Here is a 20,025-nt window from a genome sequence, read left to right on the forward strand (position 1 = left end):
TAAATCAGTAGCTGATCAGTCACGCATCCTCACAAGGTTTCCAAAATATAAATATAAAACAACAACAAACACGCGGCGCTTCGCCATAATATAAAACATAAATCATAATAGAAATGAATAACAAACAAAAGGGTGGGACACTCCGCCACATGAAGGCATTGCATGTGTGATGGCAAGAATCGCTTCATCTTGACCAGCATTTATGTTATAGAACTTGCCTACTGTAAATAATTGTGGGCATCATTTAAGCATGTAATATACTATAATATATATATATATATATATATATATATATATATATATATATATATATATATATATATAGTTTATTGCTGAATCAAATATTAACTGTTGAAATGATAACGTTAAGTTCACCTTTTTAAAAGGGCTTATACTGAGGTATTTGCTCCACTTCATGACAACGACACCAGTGGAGCATCAGAAACGGAGGAGCAAGCAGTGATATTGGGTATGTTACTATCTCCTTGAAAGTATTTTTAAAATGGTGTTTATTGTTTGTTAAACGTATCTTATTTCAATGATATTGTACACACACAGAAGATTACTTCTCAATTGGTGACATTGTACTGGAATTGGCACAACAAATCAAAAAAGTACAGTCGATTCAACATCAACAGAGGTGATGTCTGGGATGATGCAAAGAACACAATGATAATTAAATTCACTGATGCCTGATGACTGGAATTGATACAGGGGGACCAAAGAGGGAGTTCCTTTGTTTGCTTGCAGCACCTCCAGAAATTTTTGAAGGAACTAACATCAGAGTTTTTGAAGCACGATGCAACAGGTAATGTGTGAATCTGGGACACAGTAACAGTTTACTGCTCAAAAAAAAAAAAAAAATGCATCATTAACCCGTTATCTGAACACTTTATTATTCATTGATTTAGTAACTGTAATATTGCACTCATCTGTTTTCTTTCTTTCGTAGGCTGCATGCATAATTCTTTTTTCTATTATGTTTATTTATTCTTTACTTTTTAATGTTCAAGTATATAATGTGTGGCTGAATTTTACGGTGATGTTATTATGCTGTAGTCTTGTTTGTATAGTACATTGTATTTTATTGTTTGATAAACCTTGAAAGTCTCCTTGGATAAAGGTGTCTGCTAAATATCTACAATATGACATGTTTGTAGAAATACAAGGCATTGTACTGTTGTCATTAATCTTGAATGTGAATGTCTGTTTAAAATATATATTTTTTTCTCCTCATTATTTCATAGGTTGCATAGGGCAAGTGTGGAGAAGGAGCGGGCTCTGGAGGCAGGGGAGCGTAGAGGAGGTAGAGCCAGTCTTCTAGTGCAGGAGGAACGGAAAGGTCGAGTGGGGGTGTAGGGAGAGATGAGGGTCTGGAGGTAGCTGGGTGGATTGACATTTGCAATTGAAATACAGCTGCAAGAGTGTGTGTTGATTAATCAGCAAAGTGGGAGGAAATGAGGGAAACTGATTCACCTGGTGAGAGAGGAGAGGAATTCCTCAGATGACCATGATTTCAGAGTTTCTCTCTCTCGCTCGCCAGGTGTATCAAATGTACTACTTCAAGAAATAATTAATTAAGTATTTTTTTGGTTGTAGAGTTAAGGAAGGCTTACGAACACTAAATGTTCTTGAGGCAATGGAGCAGCACCCACGGGTCTTTTTGAATCACATCTGCTTCTCTGAAAATAAACTTCATCCAATTCAACAGTGAGGATTAGTCCAGCAAGCAGCAGCAAACGTGCAGTGGAAAGCAAGATTATTGCATATTGGGTCGACTACTTAATAGATGCTGGAGGTTGGAACTACCAAGTGGTAGAATGTGGTATATTTATCGTTTCTCGTGTACTTGATTAAAATGCAAATCAATTGAAAGTATGTGAAATCGTCTGTAGATCAAGATCTTGTGATCAACCCTTTAAAAAAAAAAGTTTAACCACAAGATCTTCATCTACAGATCAAGGTCATAATGTTAAATAATTATTCATGGTTTTCCAAGTATGTAAGTCATCTTTTGATTTTATTACATGAATTGTTACAATCAAAAACATTATGTAATCAAACCTGTTTTGGTAATAACTCTCCCATCTGTACTAACATCTTAACATTTAGTCAGATTCATCATTCAGCTATGACTCATCTGCCTCATGCGTAATTGTTTTTTAGATAATTCAACAACAGCAGAAGCTTCCCTGTGTGATATACTGCAGTTTTGTACAGGCGTTTCCTCTATTCCACCAGCTGGTTTTCACCCACAGCCTTCTGTAAAATTTCTTCATGATGGCTCACCATTCCGTATTGCCAGCACATGTGCAAATACAATTAAGCTACCAATCCCTAAAAACTACAATACCTTCAAAAAGAACATGGACTTTGGTATTCTTAACTCACCAGGTTTCACTAAACCTTAGACTGTAAAACAACAACAAAAAACAACAAAGTCATACAAGACTTTTCAGTTAAGTACTGTTCAGTACTGTAATAGTAAACACGTTTTTTTACTAAACTTAAAAAAAAAAATTGTAAAACAATTCTCAAAGTAATAGTAAGTGTAAAACTGTTAAAAAAAACTGGGCATTGCGAAGGTCGAGATGGTCTAATCCGATGAAGATTCATCCTGAAGCAAAGCCATGAAACAAACTGCAACAGGCACTGGTGTTCATGACTCCCATTGAAATGACTAAAGTCCCGAAGATCTGCAAAATGATCCATCCTAAATTGAGCTCTGCAAAACAAAAAGACATTCAAATAGAGGGAAAAATTACATAATCATATTCAACTTTTGAAGTCCTATTGTTCCAGTTAAACATCTGGATACAGTGGTAATTAAGACCAGTTAAATTAATAAGTGATTAAATTAAATCAGTGGGAGGGAAAGTGGAATGAAACCTGCAGGCACTGTTGCCCTCCATGACAAGGCGTGAATATCACGGTTGTATAATGCAACTCATTAGTATTATTTTTTACACAAATGTATATTTCATACTTGATTAATTCTAAAACTAAATGCAATTGTCTTTCATATAAACACTTTTGGAAGAAAAACTTTACACTGACACATGATTTTATAAAGTGCACCTACCTTCTTTTTCTAAATATTGTCCACCAACTTTCAATACGTTGGTTTAACTGTGATGAACCATACAAGTGACTAGCAGCTCCAGAATAGCAATCTCTTTGATTTCGCAGTGTGCAGTGCATAGCAGCCATTATGCCATTTTCACTCCCACAGTCTGTTCTTAGTCTCATGGGGAAAACCTCCATAGACTGCACGCATTCTGCATAGGTGTGGGCAAGAACCTTTGGATTTAGCTATCTCCTTCCTGGACTACGCCACATGGTGGTTGGCTAGTGAGCACAAGGACTCGCTGGGAAATACTCCCCCTAGTGGTACTACACAGAAGACTTTGCACTCAGGTAAGTACCAGCTAATTCTAACCACTTCCTTTTTTCTACACAGGTTTGTTTCAATCCAGGGGTCCACACACCAGATGTGCAACAAGGAGGCACACAACATGCAAGTAATAAAATGAATAACTTTTATTTAATTAATTGCAGTAGAAAAAGGTATGTATTAAAATATTCCAAAAACGTTAAAAATCCAGCTGCAAGCAACCCCACAATGGAACCGGAGCTGAAAGTCACGCAAAAGCAGGTATCGAAGATGGTCCAGACAACAGGCACCACAGTCCAGAGTCCCTCCACGAGCAAGAAAGTGTACCGTCTTGTCTGGATTGGCTTCTGCTGCGCTGCTAATCTCCTTGTCCCAAAGCCTTGATCGCCACTGCAGTTGTCCTGGGAGGGAAGATAGGGAGGAGCGGAAGCAAGAGAGCAAGAAGGGGAAAAGAATATAGGGAACTGGGTAAGGAGTAGTATATATATATATAAATAAATAAATAAATAAATAAATAAATAAATAAATAAATAAATAAAATCTCCAGAATTCAAGCTCTGGTACAGCTTGAAGTGACCACCTCTATGGGCAGGGAGCCACTGTACACCACTATCCGTGGCTAGGTGTCCCAGTATAGGAATGCACTTATCTTACTACTGGAGAGTTAGCACATCCAAGCCACGCCTCACCGTGGAATCAGGAACCTCCGTCTCCAGTAAACTTGTTCCTTTTATATTCTATGGGGTGCAGTACAGTTGCAGGTGCAGAAAATACTACAAAGCAGCAGGCAGTCAAACAGGAAATCCAAGGCAAAAATTTAAAAAGCAATCCAAATCCCACTGTGCAAATACAAATCCTTCAAAAAAATATCCGTGAAATGTCACTGAGACGCAGAGAACACCAGAGGGCGCCCCAGACAACACTTGGTGGAAGCACCTTTGGCAGCAATTACAGAGTCTGTTGGGATAGGTCTCTACCAACTTTGCACACCTAGATTTGGCAATATTTGACCATTCTTCTTTACAAAACTGTTCAAGCTCTGTCAAGTTCCTTGGGGAGCGTTGATGGACAGCAATCTTCAAGTCATGCCACAGATTTGAGATTGGATTTAGGTCAGGGCTCTGACTGGGCCACTCAAAGACATTTACCTTTTTGTTCCTTAGCCACTCCAGTGTAGCTTTGGCTGTGTGCTTTGAGTCGTTGTCATGCTGAAAGGTGAACTTCTGTCCCAGTTTCAGCTTTCTTGCAGAGGGCAGCAGGTTTTCTTCAAGGACTTCTCTGTACTTTACTCCATTCATTTTCCCTTCTATTCTGACAAGTGCCCCAGTCCCTGCCGATGAGAAACATCCCCATAACATGATGCTGCCACCACCATGCTTCACAGTAGGGATGGTGTTCTTTGGGTGATGCGCTGTGTTGGGTTTGCGCCAAACATAACGCTTTGCATTTAGGCCAAAAAGTTCCATTTTAGTTTCGTCAGACCACAAAACTTTTTGCCACATGGCTACAGAATCTCCTGAGTGTTTTTTTGGCATACTTCAAATGGGATTCAAGGTGGGCTTTCTTGAGTAATGGCTTCCTTCTTGCCACCCTACCATACAGGCCAGATTTGTGGAGTGCTTGGTATATTGTTGTCACATGCACACTTTGACCAGTCTTGGCCATAAAAGCCTGTAGCTCTTGCAAAGTTGCCATTGGCCTCTTGGTAGCCTCTCTGATCAGTCTCCTTCTTGCTTGGTCATCCAGTTTGGAGGGACGGCCTGATTTAGGCAGGGTCTTGGTGGTGCCATGCCCCTTCCACTTCTTAATAATTGTCTTGACCGTGTTCCAAGGGATATTCAAGACCTTTGATATTTTTTTATACCCATCCCCTGATCTGTGCCTTTCAACAACTTTGTCCTGGAGTTCTTTTGAAAGCGCCTTGGTGCTCATGGTTGAGTCTTTGCTTTGAAATGCACTACCCAGCAGAGGGAACCTACAGGAACTGCTGAATTTATCCTGAAATCATGTGAATGACTACAATTTAACACAGGTGGAGGCCACTTAACTTGGGGTATAATATATATATGTATATATGTATGTATATATATATATATATATATATATATATATATATATATATATATATATATATATATATATATATATATATATATATACTTTGTACAGTAGCCACTTCCATGTATAGTACTTCAACACAGGAGAGGGTAGTACAAAAAAACCTCCTGTTTCACAAAGCAGATTACCAATTCTAGTCTCCCAGTCCCTTACCTAAGTTGACACTAATTTCAAAAGACGGTGTTTTGAGTTATGTACTCATCTCAGACCCGTTTACTCAATGAAAAATAAAATGCAAATAATCCGCCAGCCCAGTGGATCAAAAAAGAGGATAATAAGCAAAATAGCCACACGTTTACTTGTTAGTTTGGAAAAACCGAGTAAACAAATGATTGCATCTAATCTACCGAACCAAAAACAAGCATAAATAGACTGCTATTGCCAAACCTTTTCTACATTGTATTTGTAACTATACTAGTCTGTGTCACAGTGCGCACGGCTTAGTAAGAAAACATGCACAAAGCTTACAGACCGAGATACGTTTTCTATTTATCATTATTATTTTTAAAGCTTTTTCTGCTGAAATATGATAAGGTATTTGTTGTTTAAACAAACATGGTAAATTCCTGAAAGGGTTTGTAGTAAACTGTGACAGAGATGGAATGATTCTTGGTGCTAGATCTCCCTCCCGACCTGTGAGGGCGCTGTGTAAAGGGAACAGAGTCCCCTGGACTAAATGGCATGACAATTTATTCCTTGGGTTAGTGCGACTGAGTTGTTGAATTGCATGACGTCACGGACCAGGAACAGAAACCAAAACACGGAATGGCGGTGCAAACTGAAGCGCAACGGTGCTCAGGGTTTTTATTAAACAATAAAAAAAACAAAATATTTGAACAAACACAAAATGAAAAGGCACGTGGGCCAAACAAAACCAAGATATAAATAAACTATACTAACAAATACCTTCAGCAATACTGACACCAGTAGCAATCGTCTCTTGGCTTTTGTTCTCTCTCCTCCAACCGTCCATCCACACTTTGAAGGTGAGATCTTATTTAGCAGGTAGTCAGAAGCTAATGAGACAATTGGCGATCATTTCTCTCCTGACTACCTGCATTCCACATGTGAAAGCAGGAAAAGAGAGTTAACCCACTCCATGCTAAGTCAATACAATAAAATAGCAGATGGCTTTCATCAAGTGTTGTCTGGGGCGGAGTTACGGTACCCAAACTCAATGACCCGGACGGGAAACGACGTGGCATCCACGGTTTGGAGGAGCGGATGCGCTCATTAAACTAGGGGTCATGGGGAGGGTATATAGGGGTCGTAGTGTAAGCAATCTGTTCCTTGGTAAATGGTTAGATACAACCTACAAGGAGCCTGTGTTTATTTGCTGAGAACCGTGAGTTTTGTCTTGTGTGTGTTAGTGTTTGCTGTAACTGTCTGTCTTAAACTAGACTAACCAATAACATGATCTGGAGCTGTAGCGCAAGCCAGCATCAACCCGGACATCACTTTCACCCCTGCATTCACGGAGAACTGTATTACACCACTAGCACCTATTCACTGTCACTAGAAACTGTGTTTGTGTTCTGTGTTTAGTGTGGGTGTACGTAAAACTGGTCTTTTTGGTTACGGGTCAAACCTGGGGATTATAAATACCGAGTGATAGACCTTGCTGTATCACTCCAGCATTATTATTTACAGGCGTTTGCCATTATTATTATTATTATTATTATTTATTTCTTAGCAGACGCCCTTATCCAGGGGGACTTACAGTCGTAAACAAAAATACATTTCAAGAATCACAGTACAAGTATTAATACAATTAAGAGCAAGATAAAATACAATGACTTCGGTTCTAGCAAGTACAAGTATATGACAAAAAACGATTCAATAATGGAGCAGATAACAGTGTCAGTGATAGTTACATCAGGATATCATTAAATACAAAATACTACAGATTAAATAACCCTTGTGACAGATTACAGTACTCTAAAGTACAGGATTAAATGCAGTAAAATAGGGAGCAGATAAGAGCAAGTAAAACGCATTAAGGAAGAGTGATAGTGTCCAGAGGTGAGTCTTGAGGATGCGCCGGAAGGTGGTCAGGGACTGGGCAGTCCTTACATCTGTAGGAAGGTCATTCCACCACTGCAGGGCGAGGGTGGAGAAGGAGCGGACTCTGGAAGCAGGGGAGCGTAGAGGAGGTACAGACAGTCTTCTAGTGCAGGAGGAGCGGAGAGGTCGAGTGGGGGTGTAGGGAGAGATGAGGGGCTGGACATTGTAAACTCATTAAATAAACACCCTTGCACCTGGAAATCATTGTCTGTCTGTTTTGTATCCGCTCTGCACTGCACTCACCTGTATTCACTCACCACTTTGCCACATAAACAAATTACTTTTATAACAAATATGATTTTTATAGACAGTTCACTTCCATTCACCATCTCACCAAACATTTGTTTCAAAACGTGTCACTCAAACTGCTTGCAAAGTGTGGTGGACGGGAAGAGGCAACACTGTTGAGGGCTGTGGTCTTATAGTACATCTATAGTTGAGTAAAAACAAAACAAAAAGAGGTATGACACAGGCACGGTTTTTGGGATGGAACCGCATAACAGTCTCACATTTTGATTGATCCATGTCTGTCACATGAATATTATTATTATTTTATTTCCAGGGCGACTTACAATTGTTACAAGATATCACATTATTTTACATACACATTATTTTTACATACAATTACCCATTTATACAGTTGGGTTTTTACTGGAGCAATCTAGGGAAAGTACCTTGCTCAAGGGTACAGCAGCAGTGCTCCCCACCTGGGATTAAACCCACGACCCTCCGGTCAAGAGTCCAGACCCCTAACCACTATTCCACACTGCTGCCCTGTCATCACATGACTGAGAAAGCTTGCAGGCATTTTTAACATTGCAATCAGACAGAGAGAGATCTGCTTTCTACAACCCTTCAATTAAAATATAATGTGGTATTTTGCTGTACTAGTATAACAAACTATGGGTTATTACTTTATATGAATTATCATGTTATGCACGTTATCATGTGGTGTACTTTTTTTTCTTTCAAATAGCATATCTATCTATAATCGTTTGCGTGATATATTTTAATATCAAACTATTTATATATATATATATATATATATATATATATATATATATACACACACACATATTATATATAATCTCCCACACTATTACAGTTTTGTTACAGGATACATTAGTTTATTAATATTATTATTATTATTTATTTCTTAGCAGACGCCCTTATCCAGGGCGACTCACAATTGTTACAAGATATCACATTATTTTTACATACAATTACATTATTTTTTACACATAATTTTTTACATACAATTACCCATTTATACAGTTGGGTTTTTTTACTGGCGCAATCAGTTTTACATATAGACTGCCCCTGTTTTCATTTACGTCACAAATTCTGGGCCCTTTCCTTTTCAGATAACGTCCCAAATTCCGGGCCACTCTGATAACGTCCTAATTTCTGGGCCGCTCTGGTTTTTAGATAACGTCCCAAATTCTGGGTCGCTTTGCATTTTTGAATTCAGCCCAGTTTTTGGGATATTCTGCTTAGCTGACAGCCAAGTTTCTAAGTCATGCATGCACAGTTTACCATAAACTGGATCGTGAATTCATTTAAGAGTAAACGTTAGTACATGAATCAAAGTTAATGTATTTTTTTTACTCTCTCCAGAAAACATTTTATTCATGAAGAAACATAAATCAAATGTAAATGTTAAAAAAAAAAAAAAAACGTATTTCTCATTACAATGAAGAAACTACATTGCACTGAAATAGATACATGAAAATTAATTAAAGCAGTCGCTTTCCTTCATTAAGCTAATATTAAAACACATTTTTGAGAAGGAACATGGTATTCCAAAAAAAAGGGCATCTCATTTGCTTATGTAATGTCCATCAAGATAGTGTAGCATTTCAGGTTCTTTTTGGGACAGAAATGAGAAGTATAAATAATAATGGTAAATATAATTACACCGTGTAACAATTTTTTTTTTTTTTTTTTTGGTTAATTGCTTATGCCTCAAAAGTATAGAAAATGGCTATTATTCCCCACAAACTTTGCTTTTGTGACCAGGACAGTGATATTTTGAAATTTACCTATTTTCCAGAACATTCCAGATAGATTCAGTGCTGAGTAAACTTGGAGTAACTTCTAGAACTTTCCAGTAATATAAATAGTAGTATAAATACAGGGGCCTTAAGCCCACCAGTTCAGTTTAGTTCCAGCTGCCTAAGTGGATACATATCTGCATTTTTCTGAGATGGCATCAAGGTCATAGGAGACTTCAAAATGGTGGCATTCCTTATGGGTCGCTGTGGCAAAGTGGGTGGTGAGGGGTAGCTGTGTAGCAGTGATGCGGTGCAGGAGTAATGAGCAGACAACGGTAGTCCAGTGGAAAAATAGGCTTTATTTGCCAGCACTGGTCTAGTGCTCAAAATAATAAGCCCGGCAATACACAACGATGTGTAAAGCTCGGGCTGACAAAACACAGGATACAGTCCTGAACAAAAGAAACAAGAATACGGTCACCCGTCTCGGGTGCGTGCAGTCGTGATTGTGGTGAGTGAATACACAGGACGTTGTGACAGTACGTGAGGAGGTGATCCGGCTTGTGTTCGCCCAGTGCGACAGCTCCGGATATGTTCTAGCTGTCTGGTGATTCGGAAACAAGACAGACAGTTAGTTTTCAGCCACTCCAGCACACAAACACACACACACAGCTCTTTTAGAGCAGAACAGATTTTTAGGTCCTTCTCGGTCCTTGGTTTAACCCAAACGAAGGAAAAGAACAGCGTTACCCCGGCCCCTATATGTAATCCCGCATGATATCTAGGTAAACGGTTGCAGCTGCCTTTTACTTGCAGCTGCCCCTCGTTTACCTGTCAAATCAATACGGTCTTACAACAGAGTCTCGCTTCCTTCCAGGCTGACCCACTTTCCGGTCCCGGAAACGAACTGTCAGGCCAGCCCTTCCAGATACTTCTCCTCCCGTTCTTTAGCGCCCTCACAGGTCGGGAGGAAGATTTATCACCAGAACTCATTGTATTTCTGTCACATATCCCACCGCTCAGAGTGGAGCCGAAGGAACACTCGGCTAAATCTACCTTTCCCATTGCTCCCCCCTCCCGGGAAAAATAATCCGCATTTTGGTGGTCTTTCCCCGCACGGTGTACCATATGGTACATGAAGAGCTGCAATGCCAGATACCACCGAGTTATCCGGGCATTGCTGTCCTTCATTGTGCTTAACCACTTGAGTGGGGCGTGGTCTGTGACAAGATCAAATGAGTGTCCCAGCAGGTAGTATCGTAAAGAGTGAGTAGCCCATTTAATGGCTAAACACTCTTTTTCGACTACGGAGTAGTTGCGTTCCCGAGGTAACATTTTTTTGCTTATGTACAATATCGGGTGTTCTACTCCAGCTACTTTTTGGGACAAGACTGCACCCAACCCTACATCCGAGGCGTCGGTGTGGAGGATGAATCTCTTGGTGAAATCTGGGGTAATAAGAGTGGGGGCCTGGCAAAGTTTACGCTTAATCGTATCAAACGCCCCCTGACACTCAGCTGACCATTTAATTAAATTTGGCGCACTCTTTTTGGTGAGGTCGACTAACGGGTTAACCACTGTGGCGTACTCGGGGATGAAGCGGCGGTAATAACCGGCTAAGCCCAGTAGTGACCTCACCTGAGTCTTGGTTTTGGGGATCGCCGCATCAACCAAAGCCTGGATTTTGGTGACCACAGGTCTCACCCTTCCATTCCCCATTAAAAATCCCAAATATTGAGTCTCTGTCTTGGCAAACGCACATTTCCTCAAGTTAGCTGTCAGCCGGGCTGCCCTTAGAGACTGAAGAACGGCTGCAACCCTAGCCAAATGCTCTCGCCAGGTGGAGCTGTAAATCACCACGTCATCAATATACGCTGCTGCATATTCATGATGTGGGCGTAAAACCTGGTCCATCAGTCTCTGAAAGGCAGCGGGCGCACCATGTAGCCCAAATGGCATGGTTTTAAAGTGGAACAGCCCCTCTGGTGTTGAAAATGCGGTTTTCTCTCTGGAGCTGCGGGTTAGAGGGATTTGCCAGTATCCCTTCGTCAGGTCCAGAGTGGAAATAAACCTCGCTTTTCCCAGTCTGTCTAAAAGTTCGTCGACCCGAGGCATGGGATACGCATCGAACTTGGCAATAGCATTCACCTTTCTGAAATCTACGCAGAAGCGGTTGGTGCCGTCCTTCTTAGCCACTATTACAATAGGACTGCACCACTCGCTCCTGGAAGGTTCAATCACTCCAAGCTCGAGCATATCCCATACCTCTTTGCGAACGCCACTTCGTCGACTTTCCGGGATCCGGTACGGTCTCTCTCGCACTGTGACACCTGGAGGAGAGATAATGTCATATTCAACTAAGTTCGTCCTGCCGGGCACATCAGAAAAAACATCACTGAACTCCTCAATAAGCTTACGCAGCTCTCTTTGCTGATCCGGAACTAATTGTTCCCCCATTGAAATCGCTCTTGTGCTCGGGGTCTCTGGACAGGGACCTAAATCATCCTCCATATTGCCTGGGGCTATAAATAAGACCTCTCTTGCCTGCCAGGGCTTCAACAAATTAATGTGGTAAATTTCACGTTCATTCCGGCGATCGGGCTGTCTAATTTCATAATTTACTTTCCCTATAGCCCGAATCACCTCATACGGCCCCTGCCATTTAGCACACAGTTTTGACTCTGATGAGGGAAGTAGCAGCATTACCTTGTCCCCTGGTCGAAAGGTTCGAATCCGTGCATTTTTGTTATAATGCTGCTCTTGTCGGTGCTGAGCCGATCTGAGGTTGTCTTGGGCCAAACGACCGACCAAATCCAGGCGATCTCTGAGTAGGAGCACATACTTCACCACATTTTTAGACGAGCCTTTGTGCTCCTCCCACCCCTCTCTCAGCAGGTCGAGAATGCCGCGAGGCTGCCGGCCGTACAGGAGCTCAAAGGGGGAGAACCCCGTTGAACTCTGCGGCACTTCTCTCACTGCAAAAAGGAGGTAGGGGAGAAGTGATGCCCAATGTTTCTGCTCTTGTGTTACAAATCGCCTCAGCATCGACTTTAAGGTCTGATTAAAACGTTCCACCAGACCGTCCGATTGTGGATGATAAACGGACGTCCTGATGGGACGTATTTTTAATATTTTGTACACCTGCTGTAACGTATTGGACAAAAAATTAGTTCCGTGATCGGTCAAAATCTCCTTGGGGATCCCTACTCTGGCCATAATCTGTGCTAACTCGGTGGCTATTGCAGCGGCACTAGTGGACCTCAATGGAACTGCCTCCGGGTATCGCGTTGCATAATCCACCACTACTAAAATGTGCGTATACCCGGAGTCAGAAGGTAGCAAAGGGCCGACTATGTCCATTGCAATGCGCTCGAAAGGAGTGGAAATAATCGGCAGTGGGACCAAAGGGGCGGGGCGCACTCGACCCGGCGCTACTCGCTGGCAGTCTGGGCATGTGGCTACATATTTCGACACATCAGTATGAAGACCTACCCAATAGAATCGAGCCAATATCCGTTCCCTCGTCTTCTCGGCTCCGAGGTGCCCCGCAAAAGGGATATCATGCGCCAGCCTCATGACCTCCAGCCGACAAGACGGGGGAACCAACAATTGTGTTACAGGCTGTCCTGTGCCCGCGGCTAGGTTTACCCTATACAGTAATTGCCCCTTGATACTGAAGTGTGGATATACTAGCGCCCCAGCGCCGTCAACATCCTTACCTTCAATGGACCGGACCTGTCCCCAAGCGTGCACCAGTGACGGGTCGTTATGTTGGCCCCACACTAGGTCCGCGCTTGAGTACCACGGGTCCGGTACATCGAGAGGGGCTGGAATAACATCTGCTCTAGTCGGTCCAGTAACCTCGCTCTCTCGGTCACACTGCGTTCCCACTCCCTTCGACTGGCGTTTGTTACCATTGCAGCACTCTCCCACCAGACCCCAGCCTTGTCTCAACAACGCTCCCTCCCATTTTGCGGTCCGTCTCTCCTTATTCGTTTTTCTAGGACGGAAAAGAGGGGAAAACATTTCAGTGTGAAAAGGAAACACATCACCAATCCGTTCCTTTTTTTTTTTCTCTGCCACGTTTACGTGTGTGGCTGAGACTGCCATTTTTTTCATCAATTCTTTGAATTTTGGCCAGTCTCGGCCCAGAATAACTGGGTGTGGCAACCTTTCCGCCACCCCAACTACCAGGTGACGTTTTATCGGTCCTACCGATAAATATACTTTTAATGTGGGGTATGCCGCCGTGTCTCCATGGATACAGGAGATGGCCACCTGACCTCGTGGCCGCCACGACACACCGCCCAGGAGAGCTGTCCTAATCAAGGTTTGCTCACACCCTGTGTCCACTAATGCGTGGGTTTTCACATTCCCTAACACCACATTAATCAGACAAGGCCCCTCCCGACCATTTTCCCCACGCTTACCAGTCTCAGGTGCCCAATTGCACGCGGCCACGTCACACTCCATGGCAGCGGGGCATGACCTGGCCAGATGTCCCGGCTGGTGGCACCTAAAACAGATAGGAGGGACAGAGGGGGCATGGGTTAGAAATCTGTCCCGCTGCTGGTATGGCAACGGGGCAGGGGCAGCACCTCTACCCCAGCTGGGGGCCAACCTTGATCTCCATGGGGGGGAGGCAAGGGGGCCCAATGGGGTCGGTGCTCTGGGAGGTCTGGGTCCCTGGAACGAGGGGGGTGGTGGCGATGATGTTGGAGGAGAGGGAGAGAGAGCGCGGCTGCTCCGAAGGGCAGGGGCGGACAGGATCCCGATCCGGGCAGAGGTCAGGGAGTCCTCAAAATCTTCGGCCAATTTGACCGCCTCCTCCAGGGTGTCGGGGTTGTGGCGCCGTATCCACGCCTGGGTTTCGGCGCCGACCACATGGCAGAACTGTTCTACCACAATGGCTTCCCCCATCTGCTGGACGGTCTTCTTCCCGGGGGTCAGCCAATGCACCATGTGGTCGCACAACCTCTCCGCAACCACCCTGGGGCGTGTCTCCGGGGCTCTCCGGTACTCCCGAAACCGCGCCCGGTGGGTCTCGGTAGTAATGTTGAGTCGGCGGAGGATAGCCTGCTTGACCAGGTCATACTCGGTGGCGTGCTGGTCACTCATGGCCTGGTAAGCTGCCTGAGCCTCCCCAATCAGGCAGGGTCCCAATTGGCTGGCCCAGAACTCCCGCGGCCAAGCCGCCGCGGTAGCCAGCCGCTCGAATGCCACCAAGTACGCCTCCGGGTCATCCTCCGCCGACATCTTCATCGCCCGTGCCTTTGGGGGCGACATCACCGGTGTTGTAGTCGGGGTCGTTACCGCAGCCACGGCCAGTCCTACCCGTTCAATGAGCGCTGTATAGCGCTCCTCCCTCCTTCTCTCCTCTGCGTCCCGTCTGCTCTCCAGTGCCTGCAGCAGCTCCGCCAGCGCGTCGCGGTCCATGGTCCCGTTTCTGACACCACGTGTGGCAAAGTGGGTGGTGAGGGGTAGCTGTGTAGCAGTGATGCGGTGCAGGAGTAATGAGCAGACAACGGTAGTCCAGTGGAAAAATAGGCTTTATTTGCCAGCACTGGTCTAGTGCTCAAAATAATAAGCCCGGCAATACACAACGATGTGTAAAGCTCGGGCTGACAAAACACAGGATACAGTCCTGAACAAAAGAAACAAGAATACGGTCACCCGTCTCGGGTGCGTGCAGTCGTGATTGTGGTGAGTGAATACACAGGACGTTGTGACAGTACGTGAGGAGGTGATCCAGCTTGTGTTCGCCCAGTGCGACAGCTCCGGATATGTTCTAGCTGTCTGGTGATTCGGAAACAAGACAGACAGTTAGTTTTCAGCCACTCCAGCACACAAACACACACACACAGCTCTTTTAGAGCAGAACAGATTTTTAGGTCCTTCTCGGTCCTTGGTTTAACCCAAACGAAGGAAAAGAACAGCGTTACCCCGGCCCCTATATGTAATCCCGCATGATATCTAGGTAAACGGTTGCAGCTGCCTTTTACTTGCAGCTGCCCCTCGTTTACCTGTCAAATCAATACGGTCTTACAACAGAGTCTCGCTTCCTTCCAGGCTGACCCACTTTCCGGTCCCGGAAACGAACTGTCAGGCCAGCCCTTCCAGATACTTCTCCTCCCGTTCTTTAGCGCCCTCACAGGTCGGGAGGAAGATTTATCACCAGAACTCATTGTATTTCTGTCACAGTCGCCAAGGCGGTTTTACTAAGTTTCCCTGCTATCTTTGCCTTTGGGACAGCAGGGACACGGGACATGGGAGCGTACTCAGAGGAGCAAGGCGAGCGCTTCCACTAGGATATACTGGACTTTGAATGCCACTACCAAGGACAGTATAACGAGAACATGATGGGAGACTACATTTGGGGGCTGATTCGTGAAAGTGATTTACAGTATAATCGTAAATCTCAAAAAACTACTCACTTCTAAATCTTTTGTAGTCATTTTTGTATTACTTTAGTATAAATACATGTTAATTTGGATTCATATGTTGTTTTTTTCTGACTTTATGTGAACGAAAAGACACAAATTCGCCCGTTTTCTCATTGGAAATAGGTAAATTTCAAAATATCACTGTCCTGGTCACAAAAGCAAAGTTTGTGGGGAATAATAGCCATTTTCTATACTTTTGAGGCATAAGCAATTAGGAAATAACACTTACTACCCAGGAACAAAAATTGTGTTACATAGTATAAATCATAATATTTTGACAGTTTTCTGTTTTATTTATTTGGCGCAACTGCATTTTAGTAACAGCAATAGCGTCGGGTTGAATTTGTTTTCGGTGTTTGATGAAATGGATACATTACTTACTTGCAAAACAAAGCAAGAAAACACATGAGTCTACATACAGAGTGCAAAGCGACAAAGTTATACTGAATCCATTTGAATATTGTTTATGTTAGCTTTAATAACAATGTTTATCATTGTTAGTAGTTATTATAGTTTTATCTTGAGGTAAACATTTTAAATGGCACACAATAATGCATAGATGGGAAGTAAATGTTAACGTAAAAAACTATTTACAGTGCACACTATTTTGTATTATTTATACTAACTTTGCTGAATAGAAAGCGAATATGACTGTTTCCAAACAGATTACCAAATACTTGTCTTTTTAATTCTGTGCATCCAAATACTTGTAATTTAAAGTTTTAAGAATTAAGTCTACTGTTTGTTATTCTGTCCTAAACCAGCAGTTTGTCACCCAAATTGTTGTGACATTAAATTATTTATTAAATAAATTTGGGGGGGGGGGGGGGCGAGGGTGAGCTTGTGTTCATCAGATTATTCTCCATTTTATTGTAAGTGAGGTACCGTTCAGTTGAGCGAAAATTGTAAAGGGGTACTTGAGCTGAAACCTCCAGATAGAAGGGGTACAGTTTCAAAAAAGGTTGAAAACCCCTGGCCTACAATATAAACTATCAAGAAAATGTTGACTAATATACAATACATTAAGATTTATTTGAAGTTGTTGGAGGGCACTGGTCTCTTAAATCCAGAAGGTCTAATAAATCCCTACGCATGACTATATATTGATGGACATTACATAAGCAAATGAGATGTCCTTTTTTTGGAATACCATGTTCCTTCTCAAAAATGTGTTTTAATATTAGCCTTTAATAAAGGAAAATGACTGCTTTGGTGTGTGTGTGGAGGGGTTGCATGGTGGTGTGTGTGTGCAGGGGTTGCATGGTGGGTGTATGCATGCAGGGGTTGCATGGTGGTGTTAGTATGCAGGGGTTGCATGGTGGTGTGAGTGTGCAGGGGTTGCATGGTGGGTGTATGCGTGCAGGGGTTGCATGGTGGGTGTATGCGTGCAGGGGTTGCATGGTGATGTGTGCATGCAGGAGTTGCGTGTGGATGTGTGTGGAGGGGAATTGGAGTGCAGGTTTGGCGCAAAAGAGGGGGAGGGAAGCGAGGGCATACAAGGGGGTGCAGGGGAAAGTTTATTGTCAAAATAAACTGCCTTCATCTGCTCACGGTTGCAGTCTCATTTCTTTCTCAAAAAGCACCTAAAATGCTACAATATATTGGACATTACATAAGCAAATACAATGTCCTTTTTTTGGAATACCATGTTCCTTCTCAAAACTGTGTTTTAATATTAGCCTTTAATAAAGGAAAACTACTGCTTTAATTAATTTTCATGTATCTATTTCAGTGCAGTGTAGTTTCTTCATTGTAATGTTTTCTGGGGAGAGTAAAAAATACATTAACTTTGATTCATGTACTAATGGTTATTCTTAAATGAATTCACGATCCAGTTTATGGTAAACTGTGCATGCATAATTTAGAAACTCGGCTGTCACACCGTTTACCGTCTGGGTCATTGAGTTTGGATACCGTACTGCGCCCCTTTCCTAAATGACCAACTTCCACCTACCCTACGGAATAAATTGTCATGCCATTTAGTTAAGGGTACTCTGTTCCCGTTACACAGTGCCCTCACAGTTCGAGAGGGAGATCTAACACCAAGCACCATTCGATCTCTGTCACAGGGTGGGAATGACGAGTTAGGGTTAAAAACCCTAACACCACACTTCCTTGCTTTTGTGGTGATAAGTTCAACCCTAACTGCTGCATTAGCAGTAGTGCCACTATAGTTAGGGCTGAGTAGGCAGTTTAATGTTAAACCCCAATTTCTGTACTTTAATAACTTTGATCCCGTTCAATGGATTTGCACGAAAATTTGGATGTGTGGTCCCTTTGGTTAGGTCTCTTGATGTGGGCCATTTTGTTCTGCTCGGATATGCAGATTCCGAGATCCAGATAGTGAAAAACTGTAAAAAAAATCTCGTGAGGGGGGGGGGAGGGGATCTTCTTTCGTGACGTTCTATATAAATAAATCTGACGAAAAAAAAGAATTTGGACTGCAACCGCCATGTCCTCAGGAGAGGTTTGCCGGAGACAGACAGCTCTTCCCGGGGCAACAGTGCGAGGTACCTGCCTTACATTTTTTGTTTGTTTTTCTCCAGTGAAAACTGAAAAAACAACCATTAATCACCGCCGGGTCCTTGACTAATGCTAAAAAAATATATTGTAGCAGCAAGACGTTATGCAGAAGGACACCATGGACAATGAACTGAGCTGATTGACTTGGGGAGGGAAAGGGGGGAGAACCAAGGGACCTTTTAAATGTTTTTCTTGAATGTGTGTGGTTGTGCTTGTGTGTTACTGCTCGCTCTGTATCTCTCACTACACCAGCTTCATTCTCCCTGCCTGCCTGTCAGTTCTGTGTGTGTGAGGTGATTGCGTCACTGCTGGGGAGGGGCGGGAATAAATCATGAGCTATAGTGTAGTGGCTGTTCATGAGTGTGAACATCCGAAATGCTAACAGTGTATTTGTGAACGAGTGGTTTGCAGTGCACAGGTGTAGTGGTGATGCAAGTGCTCCAGACAATGACAGACACAAAGTTCACGGTCAGCTTGACCATTGAAATAATTAATGCTCTACCCAACTATGGGTATTGCCAGCGTATAAACACAGACACACAACACAGATACAGACACGTCTCCAGACAGTGAGTGCTCTAGGTGCAGGTGCGGTGACTTAACAGTGTTGTAAGTACAGGTGCAGTGCAGTCCGGGTTTTAGTGCTGACTTGAAGCGGCAGCTGCCAGGCTCGTATTAATTGTCTGACAAAAAACAAATACAGACAGTTACAAAACACTTCACTCACGAGTACTAATAGGTTGTTTCCTTTCCCTGTCCTTGCGGTAACCACATCAAAGGAACAGATTACATCGTCACATCCCCAATTATACCCTTAGTCACGCCCCCTGCGATAGCTAGTCCAGTCACGTCTCCTCCAATCCATGACTGACACATGGCATACCTCTTTAGGGTGATTACTTCAGGCATTTTGACTCTGCCCCCATCCTGGCTGGCTGGCTTCTGACTGACCCTGGAATGAACTGCCAGACCAGCCAGTACGAGGGACTCCTATAGAGCGCTCTCACTGGTCGGGAGGGAGATTGTTGACTAGGATTCATTCGCGCTCTGTCACAGTACTACATTTTATATATTAAATATTTTAACAGTTGTAGTAAAATTAAAAGTCCTTTTTACATATATATTCTTTTGCTGAGAGAGATTATTTGTATTTGGTTTTATTACTATCTGTATTGTATATGCAATAATTTTCTGACCAGTCACTTTTGAGGCAACTAAAGTTCAGTTGTGTTTGTATTTGTATTTGGTGGGTGGTGGATAGTATTCATCACATGATTTGAATTCATCTATATGACAGAGGGATTCCCTAAAACAAACAATCAGGTATTAGCAGACTTGTGCTTGTTTAATAGAAAACAAATTCATAATTTCAGAATACATTTACCAGTAAAACATCTATTGAACAGCAAGGAATTTTCTTTTCTATGGATGTGTAAAAAATTATCATGAATGATCTTTTTTTTTTTTAGTCGAGGAGACAAATGATAGT

The 20,025-nt window shown here is 42.9% G+C and overlaps 1 protein-coding gene across 1 annotated transcript; it reads right to left on the reverse strand.

Moving 5' to 3' along the window:
* Nucleotides 1-9,859: 9,859 nt before the first annotated feature.
* Nucleotides 9,860-15,744, reverse strand: LOC131737345 (uncharacterized). The gene is made up of 2 exons (XM_059025795.1): nucleotides 14,001-15,744; nucleotides 9,860-10,174 (listed from the first exon to the last, which is right to left on the reverse strand). Exons 1-2 carry the CDS (start codon nucleotides 15,004-15,006, stop codon nucleotides 10,167-10,169), a joined length of 1,014 nt encoding a protein of 337 aa, XP_058881778.1. The 5' UTR covers nucleotides 15,007-15,744; the 3' UTR covers nucleotides 9,860-10,166.
* Between the last annotated feature and the right edge of the window lie 4,281 nt (nucleotides 15,745-20,025).

The sequence above is a fragment of the Acipenser ruthenus genome, chromosome 1, assembly GCF_902713425.1.
Source record: "Acipenser ruthenus chromosome 1, fAciRut3.2 maternal haplotype, whole genome shotgun sequence".
NCBI classification, from domain to species: Eukaryota; Metazoa; Chordata; class Actinopteri; order Acipenseriformes; family Acipenseridae; genus Acipenser; species Acipenser ruthenus.

What these genes read in the sequence shown, in the direction of transcription:
- LOC131737345 (XM_059025795.1), bottom strand. Translation starts at nt 15,006, where the DNA reads ATGGACCGCGACGCGCTGGCGGAGCTGCTGCAGGCACTGGAGAGCAGA.